Source organism: Sylvia atricapilla, chromosome 1, assembly GCF_009819655.1.
Source record: "Sylvia atricapilla isolate bSylAtr1 chromosome 1, bSylAtr1.pri, whole genome shotgun sequence".
Taxonomy (NCBI): domain Eukaryota; kingdom Metazoa; phylum Chordata; class Aves; order Passeriformes; family Sylviidae; genus Sylvia; species Sylvia atricapilla.
Genome location: NC_089140.1, coordinates 78,712,984 through 78,732,927, shown reverse-complemented (window position 1 = coordinate 78,732,927; position 19,944 = coordinate 78,712,984). Strand labels below are relative to the sequence as shown.

General features: G+C 38.7%; 1 protein-coding gene across 1 annotated transcript in view; it reads left to right on the top strand.

The window, feature by feature from the left end:
• Positions 1-19,944, top strand: part of TRIO (trio Rho guanine nucleotide exchange factor) — a 243,989-nt gene that overhangs the window by 216,734 nt on the left and 7,311 nt on the right. The window contains exons 38-52 of the mRNA XM_066326466.1: positions 1,439-1,587; positions 2,267-2,333; positions 3,703-3,806; positions 4,435-4,504; positions 5,959-6,048; positions 6,661-6,753; positions 7,335-7,385; positions 7,606-7,683; positions 8,581-8,772; positions 9,718-9,895; positions 10,724-11,493; positions 15,636-15,883; positions 16,682-16,820; positions 17,167-17,194; positions 18,007-18,169. Of these exons, the coding sequence (XP_066182563.1) occupies positions 1,439-1,587; positions 2,267-2,333; positions 3,703-3,806; positions 4,435-4,504; positions 5,959-6,048; positions 6,661-6,753; positions 7,335-7,385; positions 7,606-7,683; positions 8,581-8,772; positions 9,718-9,895; positions 10,724-11,493; positions 15,636-15,883; positions 16,682-16,820; positions 17,167-17,194; positions 18,007-18,169 (2,420 nt within the window). The remainder of the gene's footprint in view (positions 1-1,438; positions 1,588-2,266; positions 2,334-3,702; positions 3,807-4,434; positions 4,505-5,958; positions 6,049-6,660; positions 6,754-7,334; positions 7,386-7,605; positions 7,684-8,580; positions 8,773-9,717; positions 9,896-10,723; positions 11,494-15,635; positions 15,884-16,681; positions 16,821-17,166; positions 17,195-18,006; positions 18,170-19,944) is intronic.

Sequence of the window (19,944 nt, the reverse complement as noted above, 5' to 3'; positions counted from 1 at the left end):
GGCCCTTTGTAATCAAAATCCAGCTTGACCCAGTCTGGGAAAAACTTCTCCGGCTGACCCTGTTTGAGATTGTGCTATATGATCTCAAGAGGTCCCTCAGCAATTCTGGATTTCCTCAAAACCCTTAAATACAGCTTTTGCAGCATAGCCCTTCTTGGGTTCAATAGGAAGTGCCTTGTAGAAACTGCAAAGAATTACGGCATGGCAGCCCCATGTTATCAGAGGTTGATATTTTCCCGGTTCATTCTAAATTGAAGCACCTTTGACTTTCAGAACCAGAAATTTCATTTTCTGTCCTCTCATTCAGAGAAAATTAGTTTATTGCATTAAATAATTACTGTGCTCTCTTGGGTATTAACTTTGATTTTTACTTCTCTTACACCAGAAGGGTGAATACAAAGTAATCTCTGGGAAAATTCAACAGTCTTTGGTAAATGGAAAGTTTGATAGTCCATGTGTCTTTCAGGCTGCCTAGCAGTGTATATAACTTAATGGTCCATGCATATAGCCCTTGGGGGAGATGTTCTCATTTCACGGTTTTAGCCAAGGTTCAGCTTCCCCTGGGTTTTGGGCAAGTCATATCATTATTGGTTTTTACTTTTTGTGGGGAAAGAAAAAAGATTATAGCAGTACCCCACCCCGGTGAAGTAAATGTGTCTTGCAATAAGGCTGTATCACATGCAAGGAAAATGTGATAGATAGCTGTAGCTTGATCCAAGATTATGAGCTTGAATTAAAGAAATCTAGTGAATACTTCATAAAAGATGTTTGTATTATTTCCTCCTATTGCTTCTTAATCTTTTATACAAACAGAAGTCAGTGGAATCCATGCAAGGGAAATATTCTCTGGAAGAGAATACAGGGACCGTTTTCTAGGATGTGAACAAGCTCAAAAACAACATTGGCAGTGTAGAAGTCATTATTTTCTTCACTGAGACGCTGTTTTGGCTAGTTAATAAGATAATCTAAACATCTCATAGAGAACACTACTTCTCCTGAGTTAAAAATGTAGCATCATAAAAATCTCCTTTAAAGATGTCCGATTTATTGTTGAAAGTAACTTGTATATGCCAGAAGTCAAATATGACGAATATAATTTAATCCTGGCCATGGAGACACATTTGTGTTGCTCCTGCCATAGAAGTACTTGCTTCCTGAACAGGAGAGTACAATTTTTAGCCACTGCTGCTCAAGTTAGTTCAACTCCCTTATTTTCCTATGAAGAGAAGACTGTCATCTCAAATGTGCTTCTCAAATATGCTTCAAAGGCTCAGTTATCATTGAAAGCCAGGTTTTCTGGAGTTTTGTGACTTGCTTTGCCAAGATACATTAAACTAATTGATCTCCCATAGATTGCTATATACAGCACCTTGTAATGTGTCTTGTGAATAAAGGAGAAATAAATCATTGTTGCTGACTATCTTGAATACTTCCTTAGGCTCTGGAAGACCGTCCAAGTTCCTTGTTGGTAGATCAAGGGGACAGCAGCAGTCCATCCTTCAACCCTTCAGATAACTCCCTTCTATCCTCCTCGTCACCCATAGATGAGATGGAGGAAAGGAAATCCAGCTCCTTAAAAAGACGACAGTAAGACAAATTTTGTACACTTATTTTTTTTTCAATGCTTATTTTGAGCAGGCAGCAGAAGCTGTTACTCTGAATGTGGGAGGACTTTTATTAGATGTCAAGCATGTGGTCATATTTCTCTGTGACATGCAATCCGTAATTTTTAATTCTGGTCATACCTACGTTTGACTTCTGCTGCATGTCACTATCATTTATTTGGGAAGATGCTGATCTTTAAATGTCCAAAGGTCTGTTAGACTTGAAAAAAAGGATCATTCCTCTTATTCTATTCCAGCCCATGTTTAATTTCTCTACGTAGTAGTAAACTGTTACCATGGTAGAACAAAAACATTCCTGGTTTCAAATTTTTTAAACTTGTGTCTAGAAATAACTGTCCGTATAGCTAAGAGTCTCCAGACCAGAGACATAATAGCATTTTATTTTAAACAATGGTTAAATGTTTAATTTTAATGTCACATTTAAGAAAACATCAGACTTTAGATAAACAGAAGCAAGCCTTGTCCCGTTTCAAAGTCAAAGCAGTATCTTGTTAAGAACCAATGTACATTAATTCTTCCATTTCAGTTCTGTCTGTCAAACATGTGTAACTGCAAATGTCAAAAAAGTTGCATGCTATTAATCCTCTTGAAAAATCTGTTTCATTTTTTAATATTTGTTCACCTTTTTCCTTCCACTGTAGCTATGTCTTACAGGAATTAGTGGAGACAGAGCGAGATTATGTGCGAGATCTGGGCTATGTAGTTGAGGTATGATGTTTTTAAGTCTCTCGATTTCTTCTTTTTTTTAATGTGTTACTAACCAGTTATGCAGCTGGAACTTTACTATGTTTTTCAAAACGAAACACAGGAAGAGACTTAAAATGTGAATGTTTGCATCCTGAGTTTTCCCTCCTGTAAGCTTTTAATGTATTAAAATACTACATCAGATTTTACTTCTTTTTCCTGTTACTATGTTCACCTTGTTCTTTTGAGGAGTGTAGTTCTTCGCTTTTTTTTTTTTTTTTAAATCACTACCTCTGGCCTAAGGTTATCCCAGTAGATAGTGGGTTTATTTAGCACATCTATTTTTTTAAAAAAAACGTACCTCAGCATACAGAGCAGCTACTCAAGATTTGAAAGACTTAGACTTCCTAGCTTCCCCTGCTGTAAAATGAGATAACATCACACATCTCTCCTCAGTCTTCAGCTACCAGCAAAATGCATTTGGAAGAGTAGAAAAATGAGCATGACAGTGAATTTTAGCCTAATAAAGTTTAATTCTTAAACTCTGTTTTGACAGCAGAGAGGAAAAAAAAGATCAGCATTGTGATAGTGTATTTACAGTATTTAAGGGGTGCATTAGGAGTCAGTGAATAGATGTATTTTTGTAAACAACTTAATTTCTGGTGAAAATGCTGTACATCAAAACACATACTTGACAAACCAAAAGCAGACCAGGCTATTTAGGAATAGAACTATTGGGGGGAAAAAGAAATAGAGTTGCATGAATATTACACGATTTAAAATCACTCCCAGTCTAACTATATGGTAGAATTGCTGTGTGGACACCAAGAACAAGGTGGGACTATGGGAAAATGTAAGAGGAACTTTATTGAAGTGAGAATGCTTGCTAATGGAATTGATTTTTAATTTTTTGTGGTTTGCTCATAGTGCAAACAGTAGTCCATGGAGTGCAAGTCCCATGGGCAATTTCAGTGCACTTTGGTGTGGGGTTAGTGTGAGTGAAATAAGATGCACAGAGCAAAGCAGCATAGAAGTCACTTCAGTGGCTCTGACATTTACTCAGGAACAGCCCTGCTTGGCAAGGCATTGCAGCTCCTTCAGGCAGTAAGGAGAAGAGCTGTGAAAGTTTTCTTCATTCTTTGAGCCCGTTCATGCAGGCTGAATTAGACAGTGAATTCATTTTTCTAGCATTGTTGAATTGGCAGCCTCACCTCAATTTGTGATACTCTGTGTCTATGCTTTATGTTATGCTGTGTTATACAACAGTTTTCTGGTTTGGTTTTGTGTCCCAAGCAAGTCGTTGCCATTGGACATCTTCTGGGAAAAGGGGGATTAAAAGACAACTTGGGTTTTTTGAAGTATGTTGACAGTGAATTCACCTTGACTGTTGCAGGGTTATATGGCACTTATGAAGGAAGATGGCGTACCTGATGATATGAAAGGCAAAGACAAGATTGTGTTTGGAAACATTCACCAGATTTATGACTGGCACAGAGAGTACGTATTGTACCTAAAAAAGTATTAGACTGACTTTAGGAATAATTTCCTCAGGTATTCAGATACAAGGTAAATGCCGTTGGTTTTGTGCTTTAAGTTGTAGAAAATGTAACTTCAGTTTACAAATGTTGGTGTGAAGATTTGCTTTAAAGAAGGATGCATGTGTGTGTATATGTATATATATATATATGCATATGTATACATATATATATATAGCAAGTACTTCAGCTGAGGATCTCTGATATTGACAGAAATTTGTACATTGCTTTCTCTGTAACAATACAGTCTAAAAAATTCGTTAGGGGTGGTTAGCATGGCAATATCAGCATCTCAGGCATTCAGAAAACTAGGATGGGAAAAGCTTTCAATCGATATATATGAAATTTAATAATTTTATTAGTGAATGCTAGGGGTTTTTTCATCCTGACATGGATTCAGCATGTCATTTTAAAAAGCTATATTGAGATATTACACTGTTACCGTTGTCAGTTTGAAATACATTAATATCCAATGCTGCTGACAGGGGACACAAAAGTGTCTTGCTTTGCAGTAGGACCACTTTGCCTTGCAATTAGCTGTTGCTGTAATGTGTGCTGTCAGAAGAGGTGTTTATTCTGTTTATGTTCAGCTTCTTTTTAGGAGAGTTGGAGAAGTGCCTTGAAGATCCAGAAAAGCTGGGATCCCTGTTTGTTAAACATGTAAGTGCAAATGTCTTTGTTGGCAAACTCTGTTGCTGCTACTGACCAGCGTGTTTGACTGTTAAGTACAACACAGTTGAGAAAGTGCTGTACAATATTCTTCACCTGAGGTGGAGAGATACCTTTTAAGAGCTTATAAATAGAAGTAAATGTTCTAGGCTTTGTTCCAAATACCTTCCTGTGGAGAGGAAACATGAATGTGGGCCCCATTTCTCTGCTCAGGTACACTTCAGTGCAAGGGAATCATCTTTTCATGTGACACCTACCTTCTAATCCCAGGTATCCATGCAATAGCATGGAATGTAAGAAATAAAAATAAGAAAGAGGCTCATTCTTCTTCCAGTTTGAGAGTGTTTTAGTTCTGTATCCTTTTCCCTTCTGAGAATTTGTCACTGGCAAAGTGGGAAACCTGTAGGAAGTAGATCCCCCTGTTTCTGATTACTGTTTTACTTTCTCCTGGCATTATTTGTAATTCTGTCATCTTTGAAAGGCACCTTTACCATTCCAGATGGAAAGGCAGTCTGTGATGCTATTACAGCATCCTCTAGCAAAACCCTATCAGCTAGAACACAGTGATTCAGTTCCTGTTCTTAATTTGTGTCCTATCTATGTCCTTTCCAATCTCCATCTTATTTTTTCATTTCTTTCTTACCATTTATCTTTAATGGTCAGTACTCTGTAAGTCTCTGGGAAGCAAAGCCTCTAACAGCAAACAAATCTTAGCAAAGTGATAGGAAAGATTTTAGAGTAGGTATGTCTGTACTTCTTAACCAGCACTGTCAGTAATCAAGAGTAAATCTTAAAGGCAGATGTTATTTCCTCTCTCTTTTTCTGTTGCTTTGGTGTTGAAAGCACGTGCACACATAAAAAATGCTAGAGCCTCCATTTCCAGGTTTCATCACCTACATCCCCACCCAAACTCCAGTAGGACAGCCAATACTAAATAAAAGACATGGAAGTTTTCTCCTAACTGTTCTGTACATGTAAACTGGAGTTCAATAATAATCAATTCATCAAAATAGAATAAAAAATACTGTATTTCAAAGGCTCCATTACAGAATCATAGAATGGTTAAGGTTGGAAGGGACCACTGTAAGCTTATCTTGTTGAACCTTCCACGGCTCTTGGTAAAAGAAAAATATAACCATTTTCATGCTTAACTTATTGTGGGACCTGCTGAGCTATCATCTCTGAACACCTGTCGTTCAGGTGGATTTATAGCTGTGGGATTTTTTTTTCACTTGTGTTGCCTTTCTAAAATCATAATGATGTTCCCAAATGAATGTGTTTTCAGATCTGTAATTTCTGCATATGTAACTGCTTCTTTTCCTTAAAAGGGTCTTTTTAAGTTCATACATTGGAACTGCTGTACTTCTTAAAATACTACTCCATTTCATTCTGGCATGTGGTTTTTTTTGATAATGATGTATCATTCTGTATCTTTGCTCTTCTAGGAGAGAAGGTTGCACATGTACATAGTTTACTGCCAAAACAAACCAAAGTCTGAGCACATTGTCTCAGAATACATTGATACGTTTTTTGAGGTAAGTTCATGAGAGAGGATACGTGAGGTGAAGGATTATTGAATCTGTTGATCAAACCAGAAAAAAAATGCAGCAAATATTGTTGTTAATGTTTTAAATTAAAATTTCTTGCCATTTCTGTTCTGATTTCTCAAATATGATACAGACTCCTAGAGATGAAAACTAAAGGTTAGGTATAAGATATTAATTAATCAGTAGAGTCTTATCTTTAGTAGCCTTAGCCCAGGCAGTTCCAGTGCATTTTATATAGAATGGCAATTCTGGATAAGCAGATATCACTGTTGAAAATAGGCTGTATACAACCTGTGACTGAAAAATTACATTTCACTCTAAAGCCTTGTCATGAAAGAGAAGAAAGAATGCTTGCAGAAGGGAATACCTTGGGAGCAAGGATGATAAGGGAAAGGACTCCAGCTTTTGCTAACTGAAGATTAGATTCTTTTCTGACTTTTGCCAGTTTCTGGTGTCATAATAAAAACAAGGATATATCAGTATTATTTTTTTTTAAATTTATTAATCTCCATATACTGATATGTATGCTGTGTTTCTAACTCAACAAAATGAAGGTCTTTTTAACTGAACAAACAAAAATGTTTGTTTTACAACTCTCAGGATCTAAAGCAACGCCTGGGCCACAGACTTCAGCTCACGGATTTGCTAATAAAACCTGTGCAGAGAATTATGAAATACCAGCTCTTACTAAAGGTAAAGTGATGTTGAGATGAATGAGTTGTGTTAATGGATATGTTATAGATGTCTTAACAGATAAGTTTTCTTTTTTAGTTAAAGTTGATGTATTTCCACTCCTTTCGCTAATGGAACCCAGATTTGTAAGCAGTGCCATATGATTATTTTCTGAACACATTCAGATAGTTGTAAAATTGCAGTAGATGTCTTGGGCAAAATTTGTTTTTTCTTTAAATAGTTAAAGACCAAATGTTTTGGCCATTGGAGATGTTTAAAATTTGTTCCAGTGTCATAGGAATGGGAGGAGAAACTCACAACTGTTTTCAAATGTTAGCATGATACAAGTTGTTGGGACTCATCACAGCTTCTCCAGCTACACCTGCAATCATTTTAAAAATCACATAAATGTTTACTGAAGAGCAACCCTATGTAGCACAGAGGTCATTGCCTTAGCATACGTTTCTGTATGAGCTAAATCCAAATGGTTTCCTTCTTCAGTCTGTCATATTCTGATAGAGGATATCAAATTCTCATTTTCTAAGATTTCTCGTTGATGATTAAGGAGAAAAGAAATATTAGTTGATTTTTTTCTTTTTCAGGACTTCCTCAAGTATTCTAAAAAAGCTAATCTTGACACAACAGAACTAGAGGTACTTGAGACATTTTCTCTTAATAATATAAATTCTTTTAACTCTGAACTTCTCTTGTTTTGGCAGAGTCACTTCCCTTTTCTGATCTTCCTGAGAAAGTGATTATAAATGTTTACATCTTGCTTTTCTGTTCTAAAGCAACCATATCAAATGAAACAAAATTTTATGCTGCTAACTCATTTGGAAAATAAAGCTTTGACTTTTTATTTGTCTTGAACAGAAAGCTGTAGAGGTCATGTGTATAGTACCAAAACGGTGTAATGACATGATGAATGTTGGCCGCCTGCAAGGATTTGATGTAAGTTGGCTGGAGTTTTTCTTAGAGATTTTGTCAGGTCCTCTAGAAATTAACCATTAATATTGTGGGGAGAAATGTGTTCAATGCTTCCTTACTATCTGGTTAGCTGCTGTAAAAAGCAGTACATGAAAAATCAAGTCTTAGCCCTGCCAAGGACTTTTCCCTGGCAAACAGTACCTGCTGAGTCAGACACACTAGGTAAACCCTTTTGCAAAATCTCGAAAGGGCCAGTCTTACTACTGTTCACTTGTTAGCTAAAGGCTTGCAAAACAGTGAAATAATCAGTTATCAGCAGGTGTGCAGACCTGACTTCAGTAGTGTAGACAAAGGAGGAATCACTAAGGTAAATCATGTACTTGAGGCAAATGTAGCCCTCCTTGTTTTGCTAAATCTAGAAAAGATGGAAGTTGGCTGCTGAAGCAGGATGCATCAGCCAGGCCACAGTCCCATGATCTACTTGCAAAGCTCTTTATAGTCTGTGATGCAGACATGAACTTGAATTCTGCCTCTACTCAGCAGATTGTGCTATTCTGTTCTACTCACCCTGGAAGAATATATGAGTTATATGAATATAGTGGAGTTATTCAGAATAGAGAAATGAAAGCCTTAGTGTTCCAAGCCTCAAAGTGCAGAATGAGTTGAAAAGGGTGAAGTGGATTTTTGGGGTTTGGTCTGTTTTTTTGTTTTTGTTTTGATGTTTGGTTTTGGGGTTTTTTTGAGAAAGAGCACAAGAATATCTTGCGTATAGGAGGAGAGGTGAATATATAATGGTCAGTAGCAGTTGCAAGGTGGGAAATATGCAAATCCACTTGTCATGAACATGTGCTCAAAAAAGATTGATTGGGAAAAGAAAGAAAAAACTTCACTAAATGTATTTTTTCTTGCCCCTGTGTTTAGGGTAAAATTGTAGCCCAGGGTAAGCTCCTGCTCCAGGACACGTTCTTGGTTACAGACCAGGATGCGGGACTTCTGCCACGCTGCAAGGAGAGACGGGTCTTCCTGTTCGAGCAGATTGTCATTTTCAGTGAGCTGCTAGATAAAAAGAAAGGTTTCTCCATGCCCGGATTCTTGTTTAAAAACAGTATCAAGGTAACTGTTGTGTGTGAGTCTTTTGTGTCTCCTGCTAAGGTAACAAACTCTGCTAAGGTAACAGTTTCTCATTCTGTGGGCAGTTTCTCATTCTGCGGGCAGTAACATCTAGATGTGCAGTCATAGAGCACAATGAGATATCAGTCATTTCCTGAAATTACTTCCTGCCAGATTTGTTCTCACTCCAATGTTAAGTGGAGATCTTTGGATCCCTTCCTGCATGAAGCATATCAAAGCAGGTGTTCTAGCTCAAAGTGCTGGACAAGTATTCACAAAGTTTAGTTTTCAGCTCTGTGCTGTATGTACACCATATTGCAAATCATTGCAAGTAGAGATAAAACTCTTTCTGTATCCTTTCTAATACCCCAAATATGTAGATAACATTTGTCAGTAGTGCGACCTTAGATATGTTGGCACTTCCTCAAACAAGAAAAGCATTTCCCCACTTCAGGCTTTTCCTGAAAAAACTGATAATGTTTGGACTCAGCAGCCATCATGAAGTGTTTTGGGTGGACCCTGCGTCCCCTAATTCACCTTGGTGCTCTCTCTGCCTGCCACCTGAACCTGCTGTTTATAGCTCTGGCTAAACAGCCAGGTCCAAGGCATTGCTGCATCTGCAGCTGAAGCCTTTGATGGGGGTCAGTGATAGAGAGAGCTCCATAGCAGGCTCAGAATTTTAGCTCATCTGAAAGGAGAGTGAGGGATGGAGAACACTGGGCCATGCTGACCTGCAGGAGATTGTTCAGGCACAGTGTGTCAGTAAGCTGTACATTAATTCTTAGTTTACTAGAATTAAGTAACCTCATTTCATGGTATTATTTTACTAAAGGAATGAGTGGTTATCATTTGAACTGAATGGTGGTTATCATCTGACTCTGAACTCCTAAAAAAGAGACTTCAAAGGTAAGTTTCCCATAAAATACATGTTATTTTTTTTTCATGAAGGTGAGTTGCCTTTCCCTGGAGGAAAATGTGGACAGCGATCCATGTAAATTTGCACTAACATCAAGAACGGGCGATGTCACGGAGACCTTTATTTTGCATTCTGCCAGTCCGGGAGTCCGCCAGTTATGGATCCATGAAATTAACCAAATTTTGGAAAACCAGCGCAACTTTTTAAATGGTAAATTATTTTCTTTTGCTGAAAGTTCATAATTGGATGACTTTTCTCTCATCTCTTTTTTCTTGGCTTTGAAATGTTTTGCAAGTTGCCTTTTTCCTGAGCTAATACAGAACAGTTGGGGGATATGTACCACATTTCTGCTTCAGAACAGATGCTTGCATTTATTATGAGAGTGGTAGTCTGAATTTACATGGTGTTCTCTTGGTGAAATTTTCCAAATGTTTTGTAGGAGTGAATCAAGATAGGTGCCATCCGTTGAGAGCTTGTGTACCCCTTTTAAGCAACTGCCAGCCTTTAAAGGCTAAATCCAAGCGGAATTTTAAGCATCTATTCAGAACATGTTTTGCTTCTATTGTTTTGGTGGCCATTGTTGTTGCATCTTACTGTGGCAACAACATTCAGATTCTGCAGGAGAGAAGTGATGTTGTCTGCTGGGACACCAGAAGGTTCTTGCTCTATTTTTATATCTACCAGGTATTGTCCCAACCTAGATTATTTTTTTTTAAACAGTTGCAATGAGTAACAACAAGCAGAGAATGTGGAGTCACACTGTTTTTTCCCAGCTTGGCTGCGGACTTGCAGTGTGATCCTAGAGGAAAACATTTCTTCTTAGTTTCAGATTTTTAATCTTTAATATAGGTAGATACAGCAGGTCGTGAAGGTTAGATACGGAAAAGTGACTTGAAGTCTGTGGCATCTTTCCACTGCTCAGGAAATTTATCTGAACAGCGCTCCCCTTTTTGCCAGTAGACATGTCTGTTTTAAACTGTTCCTGTTCCCTTTCCTGCCCCCTTTCCCCTGACCGCCTCCCCCTCGCCCCCGCTGCAGCCTTGACGTCCCCGATCGAGTACCAGAGGAACCACAGCAGTGGCGGAGGCGGCGGCGGGAGCAGCAGCGCTAACAGCGGCGGCCCCAGCAGCTGTACTGGCATCCCCAGCTCCAGCCGTAGCCGGCCATCCCGGATCCCCCAGCCTGTCAGACACCATTCCCCAGTCCTGGTCTCCTCTGCAGCCTCGGCCCAAGCAGAGGCAGACAAGATGTCAGGTATGTCCATTCACAATCACTCCCTGCCACACTACAACACCTCCTTAGAAACTGGCCTGAGCCAGCCAGACAGGCACCCTCCCAGTGCAGAGCCGGATGGTCCTCAGAGGGAAGCTGAACACATTCCCAAGATGAAACTTACCGAAAGTCCCAGGAAGACAGCAGGAAACATTTATGGCTCAGCTGATGGAGCCCAGAAAGACCCACGTGGAATCTCAGAGGACAGTCGAACAAGAAACAGCATAGGATCACTGACGCTTGGGAAGCCAAGGCCAGGAGCCATCTCTCCAATGAACTCTCCTCTGTCCACGACCTTCCCTTCTCCTTTTGGCAAGGAAACCTTTCCACCCAGCAGCCCCCTGCAGAAGGGCTCCTTTTGGAGCTCCATCCCAGCATCCCCTGCCAGCCGCCCTGGCTCCTTCACTTTCCCTGGGGACAATGACTCCCTCCAGCGGCAGGTCCACCGCCACTCTTCACACAGCAAGGACACAGACCGCATGAGCACATGCTCCTCGACCAGCGAGCAGTCAGTTCACTCCACCCAGAGTAATGGGGTAAGAGCGGAGCACCTCTGTCCTGCGAGCTCTTCTAAAACCTTCCATGCTCCCTTTCTGTGCGTTGCCATCATTCTCCGTACTAACTTCTGGCTCTCTGGTGCTGTACTGCTCTGAAATAATCAACTGTTCCTGTATCTTCTGCGCATTAAAAAACCAACAGTGTCTACCTGTGTGTGTGTATACATGCCAACATGGCTATGCATACAGACACAAAAGCAACTGCTAACATTAGAGCCGATTTCTGCCTCTGCTGAAAACATAGATCACTAGGCTGATACCTACTAACTTGCTGTCCTTGCTTTTTTCGTCTCTAATTTGAAGGCACATAATTAACATGCTGAAGCCAGAGCATCTTGGGGTATGCATTGTGCCAGCACTTAAATCTGACTTCAGGATTTTGGCAGATTGCCTTGGGGCTTTTTTCCCTTTCACGCACAAATTTGCCACCGTTGTCCTGTGGAGTTTTAACTTTATGGAGACATCTACGTTCCCTGGGCTGCTTGATTTTTTTTTTAATCTTAATTTATTTTTCCCCCTCTCCTTTAGCCTTAGTTGTACATCAGTCTCTTTTTAAATGCTGTGTTTGATCAAGGAAGCTTGCTGCAATCCACTCAAAATAGGCCAACAAAACCTAGCGACAATAATTCTACTTCTGCTACAACCAAAACAATTACCTGCTCCACTTGTCTTTTCTCCTTTGTAAGAAGAACTGGTTTCGTGTTTCTGGAAATTCAGCCTCTTAGTGTGCACTTGATGTGTTTTGTGCAGAAATCTGGGCTATCAACAGAATCTACGTTATCTCTAACAATGTCCATCAGGAAAGCAACAGCAATCATGGGGGCATGTGCAAATATAAAGCAAAAATGTTGAGGCATTTGCCATGGATGTGGCAGGCAGGTTATAGTGCCTTTCTTCTTAAACTCACGTTTGATTTTTCTCTCACTAAGCATTGTGTTCATGAATGTTTTTTTTCCACTCTCCCACAAAAGGTATGCAATACCAGTTCTGCAAATCACCTAACTTGCTGGACCTTATTTAAATGCATGCATTTCTTTATAGAACTGTTTAACACACAAAGCTTTCTAGACTTCTTAGTTCTTACACTGACTTTTATAATAGCTTCAGAAGAAAAGAAATTATGCTTTGCATGTTTTGTATTTTTATACTGATCTTCCTTCAGCTTTTTATTTGGTTTAGCTGTGTCTTGTGTTTATCTTCAGTCTAGCAAGATGTGATATAATGTAATGCAAAATCTGGGATAATGTTAGTATTTTGCATTTACTGCATAGTATGTGAATGAATAGATGGTGATACTTGCATAACACTAATTCAGGTTGTTGCATTAAAAAAAGAGAAAAGGAAAGATGGGATGGCACTGAGTTTTCAAAACATTTGGATTTTGATAATATCTCAGCAAAGACACCATTGCTTGTTTTTATCTCACTGTAAAACGTAATGTTGGAATGCATGCCTTCTGCTTCACAGCTATATGTTCACAGCTATATAACTCTTTTATTTGGTAATTGAGATTGGCCATAAGTCCTCATTTCTAGACCAAGTGGCAGGATTTCACACCACATTGAACAAGTTGGAGAAAATGGGTTGTGAAAGTTTATTTTAATTTAACTATTTGTGTATGTATATTCACATGCACGTATGGCTATGGTCAATTACTTAAGGAAAAATTACATCTAAGAAGAAAAAGGAGTAGGTTTTGCTAGTTGAGGAATATGGGAGGAATGTTTTATATTTTGTTTGTAGATCCTCCTCTAATCCCATAGTTGAGGTCAATGATCAGAAGTACTTTCAGCAAGAAAACATTGCTGTGCAAGAATAATTACTTCCTTGGAAGGCAAAAGGAAAGGCTATCTTTCCGTGGTGAGAATGAATTCTGGTGTAAACACATTCTCAAGAGTATTTGTCACTTAGTAGTTACCAGACAATTGTTTATTTAACAGATTTAATTGTCCCTGTTGAACCTAAGGAGTTTATTATGATCCTTCAAGACTTAAATGTCAGAAAGAAATGTTATGTTATAGAAAGGTCAGTCTTGCAGCTACACAAATTCTGCTGCATGCTAAGAAACAGCGTGTTCAGGAATAGTGTGTGAGGCAAGGTTTGAGGCTTAGGTTGATATTGCAACTTCCTTTCATCTTCCCTTATAAGTCGTAAAAAGAAGGAGTCAACAAAAGCTGCTTTTTCTAAATAGAGTTGTTTTTCATCTAGGTAAAAGATGAAAAAACTGTCATCCTAATTTAAATAATGACTGAAAATTAGACTTAATTTCTTTGGTTCAGATGTTCCCAGTTTGCCTGAATCATAGAACGGGCATACTAATACAAAAGGCCATGCAGGCCATCCTCTAAACTAGAGGAAATGAGTTCTCCCACTGGAAATACACCATCTGAAATTAATTTAAATATCCTTTGGTAGAGTTACAATCCACAATGAGATCTTTCTCACTGAGGTAGCATATGCTTCATCATTCTAATATGGCAAGAAGAAGATTTGAGTCACTTAGTTGAATATAACAGTCCAGCTAGAATAAAATGTACAGAGTCACTGGCAGTCCAAGCATCAGGGTGTTAAGCATGCTATGAATTAGTAATCTGAGACTGTTCCATTTGAAATGTCTTGGTTTCTCAGCCAGAGTCCTCAGGGAAGCACAGGCACAGAGAGATGGAGTGACTTGTCTAAGACCTTTAGCAGAATGCAGGAGAACAAAGTGTTCAGGGCTCCCAGTGCACCATGCAGTCAACTGACCCCCGCTGCATCTCCTCAATATTTGAGAAATATTTGACAGTTTTGAGGGGAAAAAAAGAAAAAGCTATTTTTTGGCATCCAAAATCATCCACAATCCTGTGTGCCAAGCTTTCCATTGGCTGCTAGCACACAAGTGGTACTAATGTAGTTCTGCTCTATAAGCAGTAAGAGTACCCAGGATATGGGTACTCATTTCCTTCTTCAGCACAGCTTCTTCTGAGCCGTAGTGAGCCCTCACTGGCACTGAGTGACCTGAAACAGTTTGAAGTAAGAGCAGAGTCAAAAGACAGGCACACACACACACCCTTCTTGCCACATCATTCATAGGCCGTTCACCTTGGTTTTGACTTGTTTCAAGAAAGAAAGAATGACTGAGGGAGTAGGTTGTGTAATCTGATAATCGTTTTCACACTTCCATGTATTAAACCTCGTATAAGGTTTAATGGACAACATAAGTCTTACTTTTTAAAAAAATAATTTCTAGTAGGATCATTGTCAAGAGAAGGCTTTTTGTTCTGAAAGTAGTATGATTTTGAATATACACCTTCTCAGCCATAATTATCTTTCCACAAATGCTTGCTGGGGAAATTAACAAAATCATGAATGGTAGTTGAGAGTATATGAAAAACAGGTAACAACACTCAGCTATCTTAGTCACTAATCAATTAGAAGGAATTCTTACAGTTTAGTGGGTCTATTTTGACCGTCAAATTAATAATTTCTTATTTCAGTAATTTACTTCATCCTCTGCATTTAAAGGAATAAACCTGATCATAACAGATGCAGCCAGAGATAAGTCTTGTGGTTTTGAGAGATGCTGTCAAAACCCTGTTTTGTTCTTTTGTAGCTTGTCATGTTTTGTGTACAGAAGGCTGGTATCTGAGATCTGACAAGTGGTGCTAGGAAAGACTACATGTACTTTTCATTGTTGCGGTTTTCAGTGATTATGAGCTAGTGACTATGATTTTGAAACTGAACTCACAAGACTGTGAAAAACTGTCTTACATGCTTGTACTGTAGTTTTGATGCCTGATGAAGATGCAAGGTTCAGTGTCTGAGCTTGAAAGGAAGCCTAGTTGAGATTTATGAATAGTTAACTCCTAGTTAAAGGAAATGATATTGAGTAACTGTATTGGGAATAAATTTGTGCAGCAGCAATACATGAAGATGTTCAAGTATCAGACTAATGCACAAGATAAACAGACACAGGCAGCTTTAAAAGAGAAAACATTGCTCTTTTCTTTGACTACAGTTTAAACCACCTGGATTAGGTAGGTAATGCGGCAGGCCAAGAACAGCCTGTCTTCTTCATGAGTTTTAAACTTGACTCTCTGTTTTTTTCTCCCGCTCTCTCTGCTTCTAATTGACACTTGCAGAGTGAAAGTAGCAGCAGTAGCAATATCTCCACCATGCTGGTGACACACGATTACACGGCAGTGAAGGAGGATGAGATAAATGTCTACCAAGGAGAGGTCGTGCAGATTCTAGCCAGCAACCAACAGAACATGTTTTTGGTGTTCAGAGCCGCCACCGATCAGTGCCCCGCAGCCGAGGGCTGGATTCCTGGCTATGTCTTGGGGCATACCAGTGCAATCATCATTGACAACCCTGATGGAACCATCAAGTGAGTGCCTGGCTGTGCATGGAAGGGGAAGAAGGAAGAAAACTTCCAGTTTAGTGAAGGCTTTGAACCTTTAAGGCCAAAAGTTGATGTGATCATGGGGAAATAAATAAACAACAAGCAGAATGAGTACTGGAGAGGTCCCTGAGCAAATGTCAAAATACAAGCTAGTAATAAAGATTCTGGAAGAACATATTCTTTATTAAAAAGTTGCAATAGCCTAATCTTCTGGGAATAGAATGCCTTATCTAAGACCAGAAATGATTTGTTTTAACTGGTTTATTTAATAGGATGAGTTACCAGTCTAGACACCTGTGTCTAGGAAAACAGGGAATGTTTGTTCAAATAAAACAAAATTTCAGAGTTCCTAGATACCTGCTTTAAGCCACAAACCTACTGAACATGACTGTATGCTAGGAACAACTCTCTCATATCTGCCACGGAATAAATTGTATCAATGTTTGAATTTTGTGTAAAGCTTTTGTAAGGTGGCATTTGGTTTGGGTTTCATTCTGATTGTTGCTCAGTTTGATTGACAGTTTATATTTTCATATAGAAAATTTATCTTTTGAGCAATGATTTCAAGGAATACTGAACTTCAGACCTACATTACTAGCTCGTTCACAGTTCTAGCTAAGGGTGGCATTCCATATGGAATACTTTATGTAGTTTATTTTACTGTACTGTATTACATTGAAATAACATTTTGACATACTTTTCCAATGCCACATGAAACTAGATAGTATAGGACATAACAGAGAGTTGAAAATAATTGATCAGAGTTTGACATTCTGTGTTCAGGAAGTCAACGTCTTGGCACACAGCACTCCGATTAAGGAAGAAATCTGAGAAAAAAGATAAAGACGGCAAAAGGGAAGGCAAGCTAGAAAATGGTTATCGCAAATCCCGAGAAGGACTTGCCAACAAGGTTTCTGTAAAAGTAAGTGTCCGAAGATGTAGTTTCCAAAAGAAGTTGGGTTGGGATTTCTTTAAATTTAGTTTTTGTCAGAATTTCACAGGAAGGAATCAAAGGCAGCAGTGACTTTATTGGACAGTTTTTGCCAGAATTGAAAACAGGAGATTATAACCTTCAAACCTGATAGCATAATACAAAACAAAAATATACTGATAAAAGAATAGAGTGTTGCAGAAATTGTGGTATTCAGATGTTTCTTGGGTTTTTTGGGTACAGCTAACTTTGATCCACCTCTGTGCTTGGTTTTCTACCATTCTTTAAGTTACTATAAGATTATCAGGACATTAATTCTTCAATTTCTCCTTTCCAGCTTCTCAACCCAAATTACATTTATGATGGTAAGTTGCTTTAATTTTTAAAAGTTTCAGTCAATAAATTTGATTAAAACATTATTTTCATATACGAATTATATCAGGAACTGAGTGCTTCCTACAAAAATGTATATAGGCTCTTTTTAGATAAATTAGAATGAAATCAGTTGTATTTTTTTTTAAGATGCAAGAAACACTTTTTTGTTCACAAGTCCAGAGCAAGATAAAACACAAGGACCATATGATGTACTCTGTATGGAAGTGGGGCCTTGCTGAATTTGCGAAGTAACAAGGGCAGGACTTGGAGCTACTTCATTTTCAGTCTTGCACTCTAGAGAACATTGAGGACCTCTCCAGTGCAGAGGCAGATCAGGACAAAGATATTGGCCCATTTGGGTCAGAGTCAAACTGGGAGTTTGACTTAATAGACAGAAACGAACTTCTTGAGTTTCACCAGTGGAAAAGGGAAAGAAAAAGGTGCTTCTGTGGATGAAGTGTTTTGTGTTCTCTTTTGCAAACTTGGCTGGATAAAGATAGCCTAGCTGAGCATATCCTTAAATACTTTTAAGTGTAGACTTTTCTTACTTACCATAAACTGAGTATTTGGTTCACCATGGTAGGCTCAGCAGTAGTGTTGGGTCCAAGTTCATGTAGAGGAATATTCACTAGCTCTCTAGAGCCCCAGCAAGGGGCCTAACCATGGATGTGATCCAAGGGCAGGGGATATATACACCTTGGGAATCTAAAGTACTACTTCATCTAATAGAAAACAGTGCAAGGAATAGAAATTAAATGTATTTGCTTCAGTTCACCTAATGCCATTAATTCTCTATTTCCAGTTCCCCCAGAGTTTATAATTCCATTGGGTGAGGTAACATGTGAGACAGGAGAGACCATCGTGCTTAGGTGTAAAGTCTGTGGTCGCCCCAAGGCTTCAGTTACTTGGAAAGGTCCTGATCATAATACACTGAGCAATGACGGTCATCACAGCATTTCGTACAGGTAATTTGTGTCATGTTCTGCAGGAACTGCTGAAGCTGGTACATTTTTAATTTGCACCCCTGGGGCAGGACAGTGTTTGGCTTTGAGGCACGAGGACAGAGTTACTCTCAGACAGAATACATCACCACTGAAATTTTTCAGAAATATTGTGTAAATTCTGTGTATGGCTAGGGTAATAAAATGTTGTCATCATTCGATTTCTAAAAACAAAATAAAATTAATCTGCTCATTCTGATTAGCTATTGCAAAAGCCATTGTGGTTCTGTCACACTGACCTGGTCCTTGAAACAGACCAGTGTGTTGTGACATGCCAGTACAGTGACAGATCCTACCAGTGCCTTATTTCCTTTAGTAGCTTTCAGATCACACTATAGTGTTTTGCAAAGAAGGCTCTGCTTCCTACTGATGTGACAACATCACATTATTGAAATGTAGATATTAATACTTCTGTCTGGTTTTAGCTTTGCTATGATAAAACATAACAGAATAACTGGTAACTCAAACATGAGGAGAAATTTTTCAAGAGAAATCATTATTTTGGAATGGGAAGCTGAAGGTTAAAAAAGGATTTTTTTTCTGAAAAAGCATCTTTTGTATACAGAAAATGTAGTTTAATGAGTGACTCCAGTGTGAAGAAATTTCTTACTTATGAATTATATTCTTAATTCAGAATAAAGGGCTCTTTTGTGAAAACTTGATGGCATGTTACACTGTCCTTTACTTCCTGCTGCTCCTACTTTTTCTTTTCATTTGGTTTCTTGTTTGTTTTTAATGGGAAGACAAAGGCAGTGTGGCAACTTTACTACTGCATCCAGGGCTGTTGTGAGATGTGTAGTGTTAAATTTGCTAGGTTTAATTCACTATTACTCATTACAGAATTATATCCAGTAAATCATGTTGGCATGACAGATTTTTAGAAATAATCCTGAAATGTTCTTAAACCTGTGGAAAGGCGTGATCTTCCTGTGTTCCTAATATTTACCTTCTTTTTTCCCCCCCTGAAATTGTGAGGACCATTGCAAATAGGTTTTGGATCAGTCAGTAAAATGACTCGTAGCAGCTGAGATGAATCCAAAGGAAAGCAATAAGTATGATAGAAGATCTTGGAAATATGCATTATTGTGTTAAAACAACACAATGTTAGGATTGGTTTGAGCCTAGAGGTAAAAAGTGTAGGAAGGACTTCCCAAGTATTCACATTTGTAAGAGACTTTCAAATTAAATTTTCTGTTGTTCATGTCCATGGCAGATAGTCAAAAGAGTACTAGAAATTTATTGCACAGAGGAAAATTTAAGCAGACATTTTAAAGACAAACCATCAAACAGAAAGGGTGGCTGAACCGTGAGAAAGATTAAGGGAGAGCCTTCAGAGTCTTTCTGCTGTGGTATTACCTAGCTTAATACTGTCGCTGCACTGGAGCAGAAAGTAAACTTACATCCTTTCTAGTTTCCTTCCATCCTCATTCTCCCAGATTCAGAGGTTCTCCAGAGTTATGGTGAAGTCTCCCTTCTGTGTTGAAGGGCAAGCCCTCTCTTACAAGGGGCAAATGCTCTGAAAGCACAAATGATTCATCAGGTGACACTTCCTGGAATGGAAACAAACCTTTTAGAAAGAACAAGGATGGATATTTGTCTTGATATGCCTTCCAAAAACGTGAAGTAGGTAAAGGAAGCAGGAAGAAACAGGGGAAGAATTTGATTTTTCCAATAGTATAGCCTGAGACTTGGTGAGACAGAGTGTCAGTCAGGATGTTTTTGTAGTAATCTGCAGGACT